Source organism: Mustela lutreola, chromosome 8 (genome assembly GCF_030435805.1).
Source record: "Mustela lutreola isolate mMusLut2 chromosome 8, mMusLut2.pri, whole genome shotgun sequence".
Taxonomy (NCBI): domain Eukaryota; kingdom Metazoa; phylum Chordata; class Mammalia; order Carnivora; family Mustelidae; genus Mustela; species Mustela lutreola.
Genome location: NC_081297.1, coordinates 44,896,696 through 44,915,752, shown reverse-complemented (window position 1 = coordinate 44,915,752; position 19,057 = coordinate 44,896,696). Strand labels below are relative to the sequence as shown.

The following is a 19,057-nucleotide window of genomic DNA, read 5'->3' as shown; positions in this document are numbered from 1 at the left end:
TAACTCTGCCCTGATTTCCTTACAGAAAGGCGATGTGAATGTGGGCCTTTCCCCAGCTCGATCCATCTAGCTGGGGTCGAGATAATTGAGAGCAAGGTCTTTCAAACTCCTTGAGGCACAACTCATGGCCGGAAATGCATTTTACATTGTACTCAGAGCACACACACAATTGTAACAAAACAATACTTCTCCTATTGCGAGCAATATACTCTGACATTTCTCACACTACTTTATTCTATCCTATTTCGTTCAGCCAAAAAATGCTGACCACAACGCACCACAGGATGGCAACCTGTAATGTGAAAAAACACCGGCTTGGGAGTGTGCAGAATCGAGAGCAGAAGGGGTAAAATTGGCCCAAGATACAATTCTGGTTGTGGTCTGGCTCCTAAACTTGCACCAGATTTCGAATGTCTGTTGTCTCATAGACAAAGTATTTGGGGGGAAAAAGGGACCAAGGCCTACGAAACCACACAATACTTAAAGAACATGGCAAAATGAGGAAGTGCTAACCTGGCTTCTTTGATAAACAGAAGAAAATCATCTCAGGGTTGTGGGAACAGTGAAGACCAGAGTGTAAAATGTCTGGAAAGACCGTCTTCAAAAGCAAAACACTGGGCCATTCCTGTAATCACCATGGATACCAATGACTTAGAGCTGTGCCAGGGGAGATGGAGCCTGGAACGGGGGAGAGCCCTTAACTCATTGCTCCACTGGCCCGAAAGCCTGCTTTCGTTATAAGCGTTGGAGCCATGTAAAAGACCTGTGCACCTGGCTCACAAACATGCTTGTTTGCCACACAAGGAGAAGGGGGAGCTCCAGGAGGGAGGGGGAGGTCCCTCATATGTGGAATGAGGTTGGGGTCCTACAATCCTGCCGATGTGACGGGTAAGGTACACGAAGAAATGAACAGAAGGCCAACTCGTCTCTTCTTTCACTGAGAAGACCAAGAAGGCTACAGTTCACAGCCCCCCTAGGATGGCTGCCATCCTTCCATGTCCCTCTGTGATGTTTGCTTCCTATTCTGCCAGCGCCATGGATACCTGGGGGGTGGGGTGGGGGGGTTCAGGAGGCTCCTTTTTCAGCTAAGAGGGCAAGTCCGGTTAGGTGGGATCGTGGAGGCTTGCAGGAGCACACTGGGGTGGCTGGTCCGGATGGTAGAGGGTCTGGTGAAGCAGGGCACGGACGGCTGGGACATCGTCAGGATCTGAGGACAGGAAAGGGGTGGGTCAGAGGTTGGGGATCTCCTGGGCACCTGGCACAGGGCTGCCCCAGCTGCGAGCCCTCCTGGGACTCACCCACGCCCAGCTCCTGCAGGAGGTTCTGGAACTCTGGCTCAACCTCCAGCAGTTTCAGCAGATTGGTCGATTCCATCCGCTCAAGCTGCACCTCCCAGTAGACGTAGATCTTCTGGTTGAACGTGACATACACGAGGCAGGGGCTGTTGCGGCCCTCCTTGCAGGCATAGAGGCCTGAGGGGTGTGGGGGGTGGGACGGAGGTCAGGGGGTTCCAGTCCCAGTGGGGAAGGGCAGAGCCTATGACGCAGACCTTGGAGTCAGCCATTCCCACTCTCCCATAGACGGCAGGCCAAAAACCAAAGGCCCTCTTTCTATTCTCTCTGTAGTGGGAACTCAGAAAAATAGGTAAAATAGGGGGCACCTGAGTGGCTCAATAGTTAAGCGGCTGCCTTCGGTTCAGGTCATGATCCCAGAGTCCTGGGATCGAGCCCCGCATCAGGTTCCCTGCTCAGTAAGAAGCCTGCTTCTCCCACTCCCCCTGCTTGTGTGCTCTCTCTCGCTGTGTCCCTCTCTGTCAAACAAAATCTTAACAACAAAAAAAAAAAACCACGTAAAATATGTGGCCTATTTCAGACATGGAAAAGTACCAGGCAGAATAGCACCCTAAAAGTGATAGCTGTTGATGTCCTCATCTGAGTGATGGCCCTGGAGGAATGAAGGGGAGTCTTGGTAGTCCAAGGGGTAGATGAGCAAAAAACAATCAGAAACTCAGGCTTCTCTTAGATGGCCACGGTTCCTTCTTCAAAGGCATTTTAACCTTTCAGGACATTGGAGAATGAACCCCAGAGCACTGTGTAATTCTTAGCACCTCAGCAACCAAAGGTATCCCCATGTTCCCTGCAAGAGCCAGCACTGCTTTTCAAGTCCCCGATTTGGAACCAATGCTCTAGAATGTTCCTCACCAAGTTCTGACACGCTCAGATGGGAAAGAACTTTGCAGTGTGTTCACACATCCCAGACGGAGAGATGATAAGAACTCAGCCCATTCTTTTTAAAATTAGTCTCTCTCTCTTTTTTTTTTTAAGGTTTTATTTATTTGACAGAGAGAGAGAGATAAGAACTCAGCCCATTCTTTTTTAAATTAGCCCTTCTATTTTTTTAAGGTTTTATTTATTTGATGAGAGAGAGACAGAGAGAGACAAAGAAAGAGAGAATGAGTCAGGGAGTGGCAGGCAGAGTGAAAATAGACTTCCTGCTGAACAAGGAGCCCAACATGGGACTCAATCTCAAGACCCTGGGATCATGACCTGAGCATAAGGCAGACGCTTAACTGAGCCACCCAGATGCTCCAAACTCAGCACATTTGTGAAGATAATCAGAGGTAGGTCTATCACTCTCCTTTATTCCTTATTTAAAACTGTAAAGGGTGCTTGAATGGCTCAGTGGGTTCAGCGTCTGCCTTTGACTCAGGTCATGATCTCAGGGTCCTAGTATTGAGTCCTGCATTGGGCTCCTCGCTCAGCAGGGAGCCTGCTTCTCCCTCTGCCCCCACTCTGCTTGCGCTTAAAAAAAACCCCCAAAACAAAAAACCTGTACAGATGGCAACCTAGTACCCACCGTCACCCTCTAACACAAGTGCCAAAGAACTCATCTGTTTATGAAGACTCAAGTTAGGGGAGGCGGAGACAGTGGACACAAGGGTGGACAAGTGTGGTGAGAGAGGGGCCATGGGCCAGGGTCCCACCTGCACAGAAGGCTCGGATGTTCTCGTCCACCTGGAAGCGGACAACGGTGCGGTTGTGATCAATGATATATGTCTGTCCATCCCAGGCACAGGCCACCACCTCCTCATGCCCATTGCCCTGCAAAAGGCCAGAGACCAGGCTGCAGGGGTGACCAGCAGCTGCTGTGCCAAGAGCCCTCGTGATGGGGCCTGGGTGAAAAATGAAGGAGCAGCGCACCTGGCCCTGTGTGCTCAACAGCCAGCTGGGAAGAAAATGAGCCTAAGTTTCTTACTGACCTTGCTCCTCGCGTCTGTGGCCACACAGCCCACGGGGGCAACAATATTCCCAGTCTCCTACGGAGGAAGCTTCAGTCGATGGAAGTGAAGCCACTCACGCGAGGTCACGCAGCAGGGAAGGGAGACGGCATAGAATCAGGGCTCAAACCCGGCCTGGTCTCCCGGCTTTAAAGCCTTGGGCCTCTTCGCCTAACCATCACATGTGCACAAGTCTGGCCCCGCATGCAGGCTGCAGGGGCCGCAGCCTTAGTCAAGAGGGGCTCAGACACAGACGAGAAAAAAATGATAGAAGGAGTGGGGGGCGAAGAACTCACTTCTGGACCCTAGTCACTTATTTCTCGTTAGACCCGTTATTGCTGCCAAACCACTGGTGCAGGCACTGTGCTGCTGGGAAGGGAACGGGGCTGAGCTCCGAGGGATACGGGCAGACAGACGCACTTGAGACGCATTAGAGTCCGTCTGAAGAGACGGAGAGGGAATTGAGAAGGGAGGATGTCTCGCTTAAATCTCATCTCTCCGTGTCAGGGAGGTAAGGCTGCTCCTCTCACCGTGACATCCAGTTTCTCCAGGGCGAAGAGCTGGTGATCCACCTGCACTGACCACAGCAGCTTGTCTGCTTCCTCCATCAGCTTCAGGGTCCCTGCGGGTGGAGGAGGGGAGGACAGGCAGGCCAGGGTGGGCATGAAGGACCCCTGAGCAGACCCCACATGCACGCAGCCCCCAACCCCAGCAGGAACTCACCATCCAGAGTGCAGAGGGCAAATAGGCCAGAGCCAGCCCTCTCAGCGGTGTGGCCTGTGGGTGCGACAGAAGGACGGGAAGAAGAAAAGGTGAAGGGCAAGGCAAGGTCAGAGGGTACAGAGGGAGGGGCGGTCCAAGGCAGGCAGAAAGGGAGGGCCCTGCAGCCCCCTTCTCCCAGGACTGATGCTGGCCCCTCCCCTCGGCTCCCTCTCACGCCCCCAGCCCACCTTCACCTCGTTTGATGTTGCCAACGAGGTGGGTGGAGACGTTCTTGTTGTGGATGCGGCCAGAAGTCTGGTGCAACATGACATCTCGGGCAGCCAGGGTGTCCCTGTGTGGGGTGGAGGGGGATACTAAATGGGGATCAGGAGAGCCTAGTTCTCCAGTACTTTTCTAGCCCTGATCTCCCAGGATGTGAATCAGCCTGGACACCGATCACTGAGCCTTGTCTGGCCCGTGTGGCAAGTAGAAGAAAAGAGAGAGACAGAACTGCCAAGTTAGAATCTTGGAATCTCCTGCAGGTGCTACAAGGTGAAAGCCTAGGATTCCCTGGGTCCCCAAAGAATCTTCTGTAGTGGGGAAGAGGTGCCATGCTGGGACCCAGCTGAAGCAGCTCTGTCAACTACAGACCCATCTGCTGCCATGGAAATCCGGGAGCCCCTCTGGATTCCATGCACCCCACGCTGTCCACAGGTCTGCTCCCTTACCTACTGCCCTCCAGGGCTCCCTCTGAGGGGGGGGGGGGCCCGGTGTCCTTGTTCCAGGTACACAGCAGAATGGCGTAAGCACAGCCCGGCTGAGATACCATCAGTTCTGGCACACCCAGGGGCCCGGGAGTCACCGAGAGACTGTCCACCTGCACCAGGGAACAGGGGCTGACAGAGGGCTGGGGCAGAAGTGGGACCCTGCAGAGAACAGGGGAGAGCGTGGGGTAGGGGCCCTGGAAAGAGTGCCCCGGGCTTCAAGGGCAGGAGCAGGAGGAAGAATGCAAGTTCACAGGGCTCTTACTTGGTTCCATTCTCTCCATACAACCCACCTGCTCTCCACGGGAATATGTCCTATGGCCGTGCCGTAGAGCACATCACACCACCTGCACCCTCGTTACCCAGTGCTCCCCTCTCTCTGCCAATGGTTAGTCACTTGCCCCTCACACCCTGATCTGAAACTCGCTTCTTTGGATTTCTCTCAACAAGGACATGTTCTCTTTCTCCCACCCTAAACCCAGGCCCATGACTGTGCTCCCTTTCCTGGAGGGGGCCTCCTCCCTGCCCCCTGAGGCCCCTGAGCCCCACACTCAGCCTCTCACCTGACCCTCCAGCGTCCATTTCTTGAGGGACACCAGCTGTCCCATGGGATGCTCAGTGCCCTCGCCCAGATCTTCCCAGCGGAAAGCCCGGACCACGCGGTCTGTGTAACCTACCACCAGCTCGCAACGCCCATCTCCATCTGCAGATCCAGAAAGACAGATGCGTTTGGAGCCGAATGTGTAGTCACGAGCTTGCATCCTTCACATGTGTCCTCCCTGCTCCTCTGCTACCACCACCGCTATTGGCACTTTCACCCACCACAACCTCACACCTGATGTGAACCCGCAAGCTCTGTGTCTGCACCTGCTCCCCTGCCTGCCTTTTGCATGGAACACTAACCCCCACCCCCGCCGGACCCAACTGCTCCGCGGGTCCTATCACGGCTTCCCTCCTGCTGCTTCTGTCAGATACACAACCCGAGTGTCCCAAATCACGCCACGTACCTCCCACAGCCTTCCGGGCAGCTTCCAGCCAGGACATCAAGCCCTGTATCTGTAGGGCGGGCTCCCTTGCCACCTTCAGTGTCTGGCCAAATGTCACCTTCCCAGCAATGGCTTCCCCACCAGCTCCATTTAGAATTGGTACCTCTACTTCTCTGCCCTGACACTTGCTAGCCCCCTTACATGGTTTCTTTTCTCCATGGCACATCCGACCTTCTCATATAGGACTCCATTTTCTTACAGTGTTCTACACTGTTTCTCTTGTGCCCTTTCCCAGTAAGGGTCCAAGAAGGCAGTGACTTCTGTCTGTTTTTTTCACTGCTGCAGTCCCACTGCCTAGAACAACACCTAGTTTATAATGGGAGCTCAGTAACTCAACATAAAATGCATAATAACTGCGCACATGAACGCTAACTACCTCCCCGAATCCCTTGAGATCAGCTCTACTACCCATTGACTCCTATTCCCCCGGCTGCTTGCAGACGGCCATGCCCACCGATGTCGCTGATCAGCATGACCTTGGTGTTGGCAGGGATATGCTGTTTGAACACTGGATGTTGCTCCTCTGCCGTCAGGCTCTCGTGGTGCCCAGAAGCATCCAGGGCCTTGGCAGGTGTCAGGTCACACAGGTGAAACCATCCTTCTGCACTCACCGCCACTACCAGGTTCTGGAAGAAACAGAGGCATGGGAGGGATGAGCTGGGGAGGGAAGTTGGGGCATGAGCCTCGTCACTAAAGCACAGAAGTGAGAGGGCTGAAGCCTTTAACTCTCGACTGGTTTCCACCAGGAGATGGGGGTCAATCTAGGTAAAGCCTTGGAGTTCTACCGAAGTCCCAACATCCCCTAGGGTTCTTACCTTTCCTTTATTACACACATCTCCGACCCCAACGCAAGTCAGCTGCAAAGAAAAGGGGAGACACACTGAGGGAGGCCAGTACTCCTTAAACTCCAGGAAACAAGGAGAGGTTTGTTACCAGTTTTCGCTGAAAACTTGTGCCCTGTGACCTACACTAATAGTTCACGCTAATGGAGTTCTTACGCGATGAGTTTGGTTCTACCCCAGACACCAACAGGAAGACCTAAAGTGGTAAAGATGGTCTGGGCTGAACAGAAGTTTCACATCAGGATAGCCAGTTTATTTCTAGACTTCTTCAAAGTCTTACCCCCCATTTTCTACTATATAAGCTCAGATGACCTTGGCAGCTTTGGAGTACTAAGGAAGCAACTCCACAACAGAAAATAAAAACCAGCCCAGAAGCTGGGAGCGCGTCGCCTGGTGGCTCCCCTCCCTGAATTGAATGAACCCCGAAAGAACAGCTGGGCTGAGGAGATGGTGAACTGGGGACACACTGGTGGACTCCTGTGGGGCTCAGCCTTGACAGGAAGGATCCCTCTGCCCCTCAAACCCCAGGGAGTTGAACACTGACCATGCCCTGGCAGGAGCAGGTGAGCCACGGCCGGCTGTCATCATTCTTATACACGAACAGCTTCCCGCTGGTGTCCCCCACCACTAGTTCATTTAACTTCGAACAGGGAGAGAAGACAGGATTAGTTAGGATGGGATCTTAGGGAACCACCTCAAACTTTTCTCTACGGGGCCCCTCCTAGGGAGGTCACAAGATCTCAATTTACATATTCACTAACGTTTTAGTTAAAAAAAAAAAAAAAAGTCCTCTGCAACCAACAACAGCAGTTTCCTTAGAGTTTCTTTAATTCCCTGTAGGGGTGGGTGCGTGTCAGGGGAAGTTAGTAGAATGCGGCAATATAGAAATCTATGACCCTGGGGCACCTGGGTGGCTCAGTGGGTTAAACCTCTGTCTTTGGCTCAGGTCATGATCTCAGGGTCCTGGGATGGAGCCCTGCATTGGGCTCTCTGCTCAGCAGAGAGCCTGCTTCTCTCTCTTTCTCTCTACCTACTTGTGATCTCTGTGTCAAATAAATAAATAAAATCTTAAAAAAGAGAGAGAGAGAGAAAGAAATCTATGACCCTTCCCATCCAGAAGTCTGACAACATAACAGCCCCAGGGGCTGCGTGCCTGACTATCAATGGTACATGTTTCGAAAACAACCCAAGATATTTAACTCTTGGAAAACTGAACATCAGACCACGTATTTAATCGCACGCCAAAAGAGAAAACAAGGTCAGCTCTGGGGGTCCTCCTCCTTCTTGCAAGACTTTCTGATCACAGTGTGTATGAGCGCACGTGGAGCGGGTGGAGGTGCTGCACGTGGAGCGGGTGGAGGTGCTGGAGGGGACAGCATGAGGGGTTTGCAGGCCTCAGCCTCCACGCTCTGGGCCTCTGGCGCCCTCAAGTGGTGGCCGAGCTCTTAGGAGGGGGCGCCCTGTACCAAGCCTCTTCTCTATTTGTATCTGGGTACTCCATTTTCCCAGAGGTTGCCAGAAGGCTGGCTACCTTTCCAGGGGCTATCAATGAGAGCAAGGTAGCACCAAAACCCTTTTTCACAAATAGCTTCCTGATTTACCCTTGTGGGGGGCAGGACCAGCTAACGCCTCTTTCCTATTCTCAAAACAGAGTGAACATTAGATTCTCAAGAGCTTTCATTCTAAAGGCAACACAGACATAACAGATCAACAATAAGGAAGAGTTGAAAATGAACTGGTGTTTATTAATAATAATTTACTTGATTTGAATCTTTGATTTTTTAATTTTTTTTAAATTTTATTTATTTTATTTGACAGAGATCACAAGTAGGCAGAGAGGCAGGCTGAGAGAGAGGGAGGAGGAAGCAGGCTCCCTGCTGAGCAGAGAGCCCGATTCGGGGCTTGATCCCAGGACCCCGGGATCATGACCTGAGCCGAAGGCAGAGGCTTTAAACCACTGAGCCACCCAGGCGCCCCTCTTTGATTTTTTTTTAAATAGTTACGGGAGTTTCTGGTGGGAACATTTGATCACAGAAGCATAAAGTAAGTGTTTTTTACATTAAACTCTCTCCACCACATGTTTCCATTACGTCTGCCCCAGAGGACTTGCGCACACACACAGGACAGCAGCTGCGTGGCACAGAGGCTCAGTGTGGCTACCTGGATTTGAATACCGCTGCCTATGCTTAAAGTTTCTCATCTATAAAACAAGGATCATAAGGCTATCTACCGCATAAGGTTGTTGCGAGAATCGAGCTAACAGACAGCACAAGGCCTTTATAACAGTGACTAGCATAGTGTGAGCACTAACACCAGGTGGTTTTCAGCCTCTAGTTAAATCCCTCCAAGGCCAGGGACCCTACAATCCATTCTTTTTAATTCATTCATGCAGCAAATGCTGTAGTCCGTAAGAGGGCCTCAATAAAGGTTTACTTAATGGACTAATAAAAAAAAAAAAAAGGTTTTGGAGGAGGTGCCTGGGTGGATCAGTTGGTTAAGCATCTGCCTTTGGCTTGAGGCATGATCCCTGGGCTGGGGGTGGGTGGGATGGTAGATCCTGGGATTGCGTCTGTACTGCTCAGTGGGAAGTCTGTTTCTCCCCCTGCCATCTGCCCCCTGCCCCCAGCTCAAGCTCACTCTCTCTCTCAAATAAATAAATAAAATCTTTAAAAATAAATAAATAAATTTTTAGAAGTTTTATTTTTAAGAAACAAAGAAAAATCAGGATGAAAGAGAATGCTCAGCCAGTCGTTGAGTTCGCAGGTAAAGCTAGACAATGAGATAGGGGTACAAAGATAAATGCTGTAGATTCCCTGCCGCACCTCACCGTTTCACAAGGGCACAGACACAGAAATAAAATAAAAACGCGGTGCAGTAGGTAGAGTGAGCAAATAGATGTGACCCAGCCAGGCAATGACAGGCAATGACAATGAGGTAATGGCTGGTCTCCTGGAAGGGGACATTTCTAAAGTGGCCCATCTGCTTTCCTGGAGTTATAATGCTTCCCAGCAGTTCCTCTTCTCTGTGGCTGATCCTGGATCTGGCTTCTGGAGATCACTTACTGACACTAAAGCCAGATGAAGAGGGCCATCGCCAGAAATACTCAAGGAGAGAGGCGGCAAGGTCTTTGATCTGCTGCAGCCTTCCAGTAGCCAGGCTTTTGTGGGCAGTCCAAGAGGGTGTGCATTCTATTTCTGCCTTCCCCTCCCCGCAACTTACCAGGAAATAAATTAGTTTTCAAAGAACTTTAGGCTATTGATTTATCAGGATGAAATAAGTCGTTTTCCTGCCCCAGATCTCCGAATGGTAGCCTGGGGAACCAGTAACAGAATTTCTATCCACACTCACGCAGGCTGAATGTACCACATACAGTCACTAGGCAACTATCTCAACTACTGCCCTTCTTTCAGTTATATTTATCAATAACCAGCAAAGCCCTTCAAACTGCTTCCAGAGACATAATCACATTTGCTTTCCATAACTGCCTTCATTTATTCAACAAACATTTGATGAGTGCCTACTATGTGCCAGGCACTATTCTAAGTGTTGGGAATATAGCAGTGAAAAAACAAAAATTTCCCATCCTAGGGTGGCTGGGGGATGGACATTGGGGAGGGGAGGTGCTATGGTGAGTGCTGTGAAATATGTAAACCTGATGATTCCCAGACTTGTACCCCTGGGGCAAACAATACATTATATGTTAAAAAAAAAAATTTCCTACTCTTATGAAGCTAACAACTCAGATTAAAACAAAACAAAACAAAACAAAACGGTAGTACAATATATCTAATATTGCATAACTAAGTGTATTAGTGCAATCCACTTAGAAAAGTTCAATTTCCAAAAAAAGCTGATGTTGTGAAGCTATGAAAAAGGGCATGTATTTTTCCCTTTTAAACAAAAAGGAAAATCAGATAACACAGAAAATAATGCACATCTAAAGTCACTCTGTTAATTTATTATTTGAAAATCTCTCTCTTGATTTTCTCATAAAATTGTAATGCCTGGCATATGAAGAAATGTGAAAACCCAGAAAACAATATAAATTTATGAGAATAACTCCTTCCTCCAGGGAAGATAGCCAAAAGAGGCCTCATAAAATATCTTCCCTATCGGGGCACCTGGGTGGCTCAGTGGGTTAAGCCTCTGCCTTCAGCTCAGGTCATGATCCCAGGGTCCTGGGATCGAGCCCCACATTGGGGCTCTCTGCTCGGCGGGGAGCCTGCTTCCTCCTCTCTCTCTGCCTGCCTCTCTGCGTACTTGTGATCTCTCTCCCTCTGTCAAATAAATAAATAAAATCTTAAAAAAAAAAAATATCTTCTCTATCAAAACACAAAGGGGGGGGGCATGTTTTAGGCCTTGTTTTTTTCCAAAGAGAGCACAGAACAGTTAGGGGGGTGAGAATAAGTAAGGAGGCAGAATAGGGAGATGGATCAGAGGGTAGGGCAGGATGGCAATACGGTGCTTTGCATTAAAAATATGAAATAATGGGGGCGCCTGGGTGGCTCAGTGGGTTGAGTCTCTGCTTTCGGCTTGGGTCCTCGTCTCGGGGTCCTGGGAGCGAGCCCCGAGCTGGGCTCTCTGCTCAGGGAAGGGCCTGCTTCCCCCCTCTCTGCCTACTCGTGATATTTCTCTATCAAATAAATACATAAAATTTTTTAAAAACATATGAAAAAATGAATGAAAACATAGTCTGTTAAAAAAGAGCGTCTCACACCAGCAACAGCTCCTTTGATACTCCACGCCAAAACTCTACATATTTTAATCACTGCCCCTCCTTACATTTTGTCATTCTTGTGACCATCACCCCACCTAAGGGCTGGGACTGTCTAGTTCATTTTGGAATTCCCAGAATATAGCACAGCCCTTGGCACACGATGGGCAGCTGAATAAGTATTTGCGGAAAAACAAGCAAATATTAACAACGCTAATAGATGCGTTTCTGTATTAACTCACTTAAACAACGAGGAAAACAACGATTGGGGAGAGATGAAACAGTAGATGTAAACTGCTTTTGTAATTCAACCAAGGTGCAGCGCCTTCAAGTTGCCAGGCCCTTGTGTTCTACGGAGCAGGCTAGAGAAACCCTGCCAGGCTGGGGCCCGCAGAGACAGAAAAGTACAGCACAACTGTGCAACCCAGCCTAAGGGGCACGTGTCAGAGCAGCAAAGGCACGCTGCAAGCTGATTTTTGAGGCTTCGGAAGGTAAAATGACTTGAGAGGTGATGTCACGACAGAAGCAATGAACCAGGACCTCTGGCCACCAGCTTACCAGGCTCCCACTGTGAAGAAGTTACTAACTTAGGCAAAGCATCAGTTATGTATGCCCCTAAAAGAACACCAGACCAGGGAACCCGAGCAATTCGATCCCGACGTTCAGCAGGAAACCTCCCCGGAAGCTCTCCCCTAGCCCCCAACGCTCTCCCCTAGCCCCCGACTTCCACCGCCCCAGCCCCACCGCGCAGGCGCGACGCGCACGCCCACGCCGCGGGCGGCTCCTCTACTTCCCAGGCCCGCCCCACCCGGAACGGAGCTGCAGAGCCCGGCCGCGTCTCGCAGTGCGCATGCACTGACCGTGTCGTTATCGACGTCTCCGAGGCAGATCGCGTGCGGGAAGAGGCTCCCACTAAATTCCAGAGCGACGCGCTGCACGTAGCTAACCGACCTCATCGCGCTTCCAAGGGCCGAGGGACCGGGGAACCCCGCTAAATGTTCCCCGAACCCCTTCCGAGCGGAAGGCCGGCCAACGCGGAAAGTTACGTCACCGCCCGAGCCTCCAATAGCGGCCTTCGTCGCTTAATCTTAAAGAGGAGGTGGGTCTTCTGAGCCCTCTGGGCGTGGGGGCGGGCTTACCCAGCTACGGATGTGAGTGACAGGGGCCTGGGCCACTCCTGTCCTCCAGAGCTCCACAGGGCAGGGGTAGGCCTACCCCGACGGGGGCAGATCTGTTCCCCAGGCAACGGGCTCTCCGGGGCTTGACCCAATAACCTTGACCTCTTCTTTTATTGCCCTAGTGATGAAGATTCCCAGCCATCAGACTAAACCAGAGAATCATAGTAATCGTAATTACGGACAACTGTATGCTTTCCAACAGTTTTTGTTGTTGTTGTTTTGTTTTGTTTTTGTTTTTGTTTTAATGATATAGTTAGCGGTTAGGAAACCTGGAAACAATATAGTGAATTGAACCGGTATTTGGAAGAACAAATTAGAATGAATAGAAAATACCACTTGGTATTTTCGAGTAGTAATTATTCTTTCTGTGAAATCTTTGTTTCAATTGTGTATATTTGTATATGTATATTTTATATACTGACTTATGTGAAAAAGGATTTTTAAATGGTGTGTGTAGGCTTTTGTGGTCAGTAGTTTGAAAACCACTGGCAGCGAAGCACATTTCGTATATACTGTTTCATGTAATCAGCACAACCCTGGGTGCTTGTATTATTATTAAGGGTTTTGGATGAGAAAAACAGGTTCAGCAAGATTAAGTAACAAAATAGAAAGTTGTAGAGCTGGGGCACAAACCAAGATCGTTTGATCCAAAACCCCAGCTCCTTTCTATCATTTATGCCACAGTTCCTAGGAAAGTCCTCAGGCTGGAGGTCAGGGTTGCTGAAATTTTGGATCTGCTCTGCCCTCTACCCTCCTACTCCAGACAAAGCCGTTGCCTCCTTGCCTCAGTGGCCTTACTCTGTAGTATAAATGGGACATCACCATCATTCGTGGTTGGCCTCTTAGGAAAACTTTTCGTGCTGAATCAAGTCCAGTCTTTCTTTGGGGTGCCTCATCAATCAGAGCATCAGAAGTCTAAGAGTTGTAAAATTTTTTAGGTGTTCAATACATTTTAAAGTTTAGGTCTGCAGGTCGAGGCCAGTTTATGCACGGTTTTTCAGGAGTCCATGTTGTGAAAATAAGGATATCCACCTCTCCCCCCGGGGAGGCTGGACTAGGGGAGGGTCCTGCTTTCTCTGTCTGAACATAGTGGGAGAAGGCACTGGAGGCCAGGACCGTTTTGCTTGGGGGTTGGGTGGCGGGGGGCACATTTTATCCCAGAGGTCCCAGTGGACCTGACAGCCAGGTAAGATGAGAACAAGGAACATCAAACAGAACGGTAAACAGGAAGCTGTCCAGACAAATATTGGGATCTGCACATTCGCTCAAGTTTCTGGTTTTGGTGGCATACTGTGGGCCAGGCCAGGCCCATTCAAAGGCTCTGTGTCATACGGGTATACTGGTGCTTTCTATCTCCGATCTCATGGAGGGGTTGCATGCAACCTTATCCTGCTCTACCATATCTTTGTCCTCTATTCTAGCTCACACTTTGAGCTTCAGCATAGATTTTAAGGGATGGAGACACAAATAAGGGATGGAGACAAAAAAGCCAACTTAAAAATGTTTACCTCGGGGCGCCTGGGTGGCTCAGTGGGTTAAGCCGCTGCCTTCGGCTCAGGTCATGATCTCAGAGTCCTGGGATCGAGTCCCGCATCGGGCTCTCTGCTCAGCAGAGAGCCTGCTTCCCTCTCTCTCTCTGCCTGCCTCTCCATCTACTTGTGATTTCTCTCTGTCAAATAAATAAATAAAATCTTTAAAAAAAAAAATGTTTACCTCTAGAGACACCTGTGCAGCTTAGTCATTAGGCATCTACCTTTGGCTCAGGTCGTGGTCCCAGGGTCCTGGGATCGAACCCCTGCATCAGGCTCCCTGCTCAGCAAGGAAGCCTACATCTCCCTTTCCCATTCCCCCTGCTTGTATTCCCTCTCTCGCTTTGTCTCTCTCTGCCAAAAAAATAAATATTTTTTAAAAAATGTTTACCTTTAAATGTAAAGTCAAATTGTTACTGAATTCTGTTTCTTTTCAATGTTATTTCTATTGTTTCCTCTTTTTCCAGTATTTTGAATGAAATTATAAAATAAATAAAAATGAATTCATAAATAACCCAGGACAAAATAGACGAGGACGACCCATCTTCTGCCACTAAGTGTCCTCACCTGATCCAGTTCTCTGAATTCATACCCTGGCCCAGAATTTCGGTGCCTTAGTTTGATCTTCTTCAGTGGTTGCATTTCTTGTACTTGACTCTTCTGGGCCAGGGGTTGCCTGTTAATGTTTGTCCTGTAGGTCCTGTCATGATGACATAATGTCATATGACAATTTGGATACCATACCTTTTGGGTTTTGTCAAGAGAACCCAATAAATTTTGAAAGGGAGCTCCAAAAAATACAACAGGAATCCAATCTTTCTATTCTTCCCACCTTGCATCAATTAACTTTAACTGCATTATGTGTTATGTTACATTCTTCGTAAGTGGAACACACTAGGCATCCCAGAGCTGTGTGGACAGATGCCAGGCTCCACAAGAACACTCTTGTTTTTGGCCCTTCCTAATGGAATGGTTGGTGGGTCTCCACTGACACCATCTCTAGAGCTTGTCTTTTTTAAGCCAAGCACTCTTTGAACATGGGTGTTGGCTTAGTCTCCAAAACAGCCTCATCAGGCCATCTTCTTCATTAGATGACATGGGTAAAGTTGTGTGAGTCGCAGATTTTTTTTTTTTTTTTTAAAGATTTTATTTATTTCACAGAGAGAGAGAGAGAGAGATCACAAGTAGGCAGGCAGAGAGAGGGGAAGCAGGCTCCCCGCTGAGCAGAGAGCCCCATGCAGTGCTCGATCCCAGGACCCTGAGATCATGACCTCAGCCAAAGGCAGAGGCTCAACCCACTGAGCCACCCAGGCGCCCCTGGGTGGCATATTCTTTACAAACCAGCCAAACAACAGCTTCATTTGAAACCTGCTATGGGAAGGGAGGGAGGTGTTAAGTGGGAAGCATTTCCAGGGAGATTCTTTGTCCATTTCTTTCTCCAAGAGTAGATAGAGGGGTCCAAGTTCTGTCTGCCTAGGATGGCTAAGCAAGAAACAAGAGCTTTAAGACTTTCTACACCTTGGGCCCAGAGCCACTCACCATCTTCGGCGCAGGGCCTAGCTTCCTAATGGGTTGTTTGAGACTTCCTCATTCCCCTTCCCTCTCTAAGCTACAGTGTACCTTAGCATACTAAAGGTCCCACAAAGTCCCCAAGTACAGAAACCTGTTTCTCAGACTTCCTTGACCCAGAAATTAGGCAGAATGACACTGTGGGCAGCCCTGCTCTGAGTGAAATGCTGTTATTCAGAGCACTCCTTTTGAGGCCCACTGGCTTCCTCACACGTCTGGCTATGTCACAAAGCACTGCCCACTCTGGGAAGCTTTGATCCTAGAGCCTGTCCGGGTTGTTCGTCTGGCTTTCTTTTGTTTTAAAAGACTTAAGTAATCTCTACACCCAACTTGGGGCTGAACTCAACAACCCGGAGATCAAGAGTCACATGCTGTACTGACTGAGGTAGCCAGGCGCCCCGGGATGGCTGGCTGTTTACTGGCTCGTTAACTGAAGGGGAAGGCTAGTCCTTCACTGTTTCATGAGGAAACAAAGGATGATGAAAATGGCTCAGAACTAGATAGAGGTGGTGGTCGTACAACGACATAATGGGACTAAATCCCACTGCGTTGTCCATAGTAAAATAGTTAATTTTATGTGAATTCCACCTCAATAAAAAAAATACAAATAATTTTATGTGTGAAGCACTAATGACAGTTGGAACCTATAGCCTTGCGGGGCGGGGCACAGGATAGGACCAGCACCCTCATCTAGCCAGAGAAGTCTGCAAGTTCATTAAGGAGTTTTTTTCTTGATTGTCCCTCCTCAGAACCACTTTGTGACTCTTTCATTCTTACTTTGCCTCCCAAATTGGGATCCTTAGTATTGTTCATTACATGCTAAACGAGGGTTTATTATGATCCTGAGATTTTGATTGAGGTCAGTGGTAGTGCGTTCAAGTTATCTGAGGTTGGCAAGCAGCTGGGGAACTACAGCCAGAAAACAGCAATAATGATTTCCAGAAAGAGGACAAGTTCTTTTACGTAGAATCTCTTGACTTTAGCTTTATTCAGCACTGCCGTTAACCCCTTTTCATTTCAACTTCAGTATGTCCTAAGGTTCTGAGATGCCCTAGATTTGGAAAGGGAAGAAGCACAGCAGACAGAAGAGGGATTCCACTCTTAAATGAAGGGAGATGCACACTCCCCGCCACCCACCCCAACTTGATACTGTGGCTGGTATAGAGGGGGGTCAAGCTTTTCACTGCTGGTGGAAGGCAGGCAGGGCCAGGCCCCACAGGGTCTTGTGGACCTCAGTATGGGTTCTGGGATGGGAAGTCATCAATGGGTTTTAAGCTGTTGGACAGGAGACCTGGCTGGAGGCATCTGGTGATGTTGGGGAGGGGCTGCTAGAACGGAGATGGGAAAGACTTGGGAGATCGAATTTATAGAACTTGTCATGAGGATCAGCACTAGGACAAGATGAACCCAATCTGAAAATGTCCAAATCTGCAGTAACAGCTAGCAGTGTATTGGTTGCTACCCGTTTCCCTTATCCAAGCACATTCTCTCAACCCAGGAGGATTTTGAGTGTTGGTGAGGAAATGTTCAACTGACGAGGCTATTAACTTGAGCATGGTCCAGAGCAGAGTGGAAGTACGTGACAGGTCTTGTTTTAACCCTGAAGACTTCTGGCCCCTTAAATAAAACATCTTGACGGTATGGCTTTAATGTTACACCAACCAAGGCTTATCCAGCTCCAGGATTCTATGGAAGTGTGTGTTTTAAATTCCTGGAATCCCACAGAAGCTGGAAGGAACCTTAGAAAGAAGTGTGTTTTGTCTGCTCCCCTGTTCTTGCAGCTAAGGAAATATGCTCAGCTTGCCCAAGGTCACATGAGCCTCCCAGCAAGTTTATATTTGTTCCAGCTTGCTCATATTCCAGGCAGACCCCTCTTTAACTTGAGCCTCATTCTCCTCATCTGCGAAGTAGGGGTGTTAACTCCTTCATAGGACGGTTCCAGGTACTAAGGTTAATTCACACAAGGCTCTTGGTTGAATCCCAGGCTCACATCCTAGGTAAGCGGCTGTCGTTGGCTGCAGGGGCAAGACGGATCTTTGAAGTATGAGCAAGACCCAGATGTGCAGGACTGTGTGAGCTCAAGAGCCTGAGTGGGCAATGGACTGAACCAAATCTTAGTTCTGGTTCACACACCAGCCATGCTGTAGGACGAGGTGCAACTCTGACACAAATTCATCTTCCTCAGCAAAAGCATGGAGAAATGTCTTCTGGAACTGTACAGAGATGTGGGCTGACAGACTACCTCTTCCACCAGGCAGAAAGGACAGCTCTCATAGGAGGGAAGATGGCTGAGACCCCAGAGCGAGCCTCTAGCCTATGGCTATGACCATCCAGAGAAAACACTAGCTAGACTTATGCCTCCTTGGCTTCTCCCAGGGCCCTGAAGTGCCTATAGGAGCCAAAGGTCAACACACAGAAGTACAAGCTCTTCCCTATGAAGGCCTTGAGGCAAGCTGGAAAGCAGGCCCGAGTGAGTGCCAAAGCTCCCTGGCCTGGAGGTGGTTCTTCTGTAACTGTGTGAAAGGTGTCTAATTGGGAGGATTGCTCATGGGGATTTTTACCTTAAGAATCCAAGAAAGCTCATGCTTTTGGCTAGATTACATGCCTCTACTCGATCAGTTAGGTGGTCGACCAATCTGTCCCAAAGACAAGTGGTCCCAGTATTTTACATGTTTGTGTTTGCTGCTTCCTTGGTGTTAGGAAAGAAAAGGAAAGCTATGAAAAGCCGCCTGGCTGCAGAGGGGCACTGGGAACCTGTGGGAGGCTGAAGGCATCGCCCTGCTGCTGGCCACGCTCACAGGCTTCATCAGCCACCACGCTCCAGCCAGGGCTGGGGAGGAGGGGAGGCCACTCCTTCAGTTTTGTCCCCCATGTGTAAGCCACCATGCCCACCCTCGAGGCCAGACAGAAAGGGCTGCCCGATACCCAGGTTTGAGTTCCACTTTATTGCTCAAGCACAGAACTTGAGGTAAGCCTGGACCTTCAGCAACGTGCAGAGAAGAGGCTGAGGGGTTTGGGGACACGACCTGGCTGAGAAGGGAAACTGATCCAAAGGGAAATACTGGTGGGGGGGACAAGGGGTGGTCATCAGGACACCAGAAGACAGCTCAGCTATACCATCGAGGGTGGGGATGGGAACAGAGAGCAGTAACGGGCATAGCAGTGGTTTTTCCCATGCCCCTAGCACCCACATGGAGGCCTCGTGTTTGGGAACGGACCGGCAGGAGGGAAGGATGAGGAAATGGCTGCCTGGGAGTCTCCCTCTCCACCCTGGTTTCACATCAGAGCCCACGTAGCATCCCTACCACTCACTCCCTTCTACCATTTGAAAAATAGACACAGCGAACAGAAGCAGCAAAATAAATTAACGTTCTGATGAGTGTGCGTGTGGATGGACATTTGTTCACATGTAATGGAGGATGGGGGAAGGGACGAG

At 49.5% G+C, this 19,057-nt stretch overlaps 1 protein-coding gene and 1 long non-coding RNA gene across 6 annotated transcripts; one reads left to right on the top strand and one right to left on the bottom strand.

Moving 5' to 3' along the window:
- Window positions 1-206: 206 nt before the first annotated feature.
- On the bottom strand, window positions 207-12,432 carry ITFG2 (integrin alpha FG-GAP repeat containing 2). Of its 5 annotated transcripts, none has more exons than XM_059184493.1 (13): window positions 12,206-12,431; window positions 7,176-7,271; window positions 6,605-6,646; window positions 6,244-6,415; window positions 5,307-5,446; window positions 4,708-4,856; window positions 4,228-4,331; window positions 4,001-4,054; window positions 3,808-3,899; window positions 3,260-3,316; window positions 2,984-3,101; window positions 1,299-1,472; window positions 207-1,207 (listed from the first exon to the last, which is right to left on the bottom strand). In XM_059184493.1, exons 1-13 carry the CDS (start codon window positions 12,299-12,301, stop codon window positions 1,104-1,106), a joined length of 1,398 nt encoding a protein of 465 aa, XP_059040476.1. In that variant the 5' UTR covers window positions 12,302-12,431; the 3' UTR covers window positions 207-1,103. The 5 variants fall into 5 exon arrangements, with proteins under 5 accessions (XP_059040476.1, XP_059040477.1, XP_059040478.1 ...); XM_059184494.1 differs by having other exon boundaries at window positions 4,234-4,331; window positions 12,206-12,430; XM_059184495.1 differs by lacking the exon at window positions 3,260-3,316 and having other exon boundaries at window positions 12,206-12,429.
- LOC131838394 (uncharacterized) lies at window positions 12,323-19,000 on the top strand. Its single transcript, XR_009356585.1, has 2 exons — window positions 12,323-12,444; window positions 17,619-19,000. It is a non-coding gene; the product is annotated as an uncharacterized LOC131838394 (long non-coding RNA).
- Window positions 19,001-19,057: the final 57 nt, after the last annotated feature.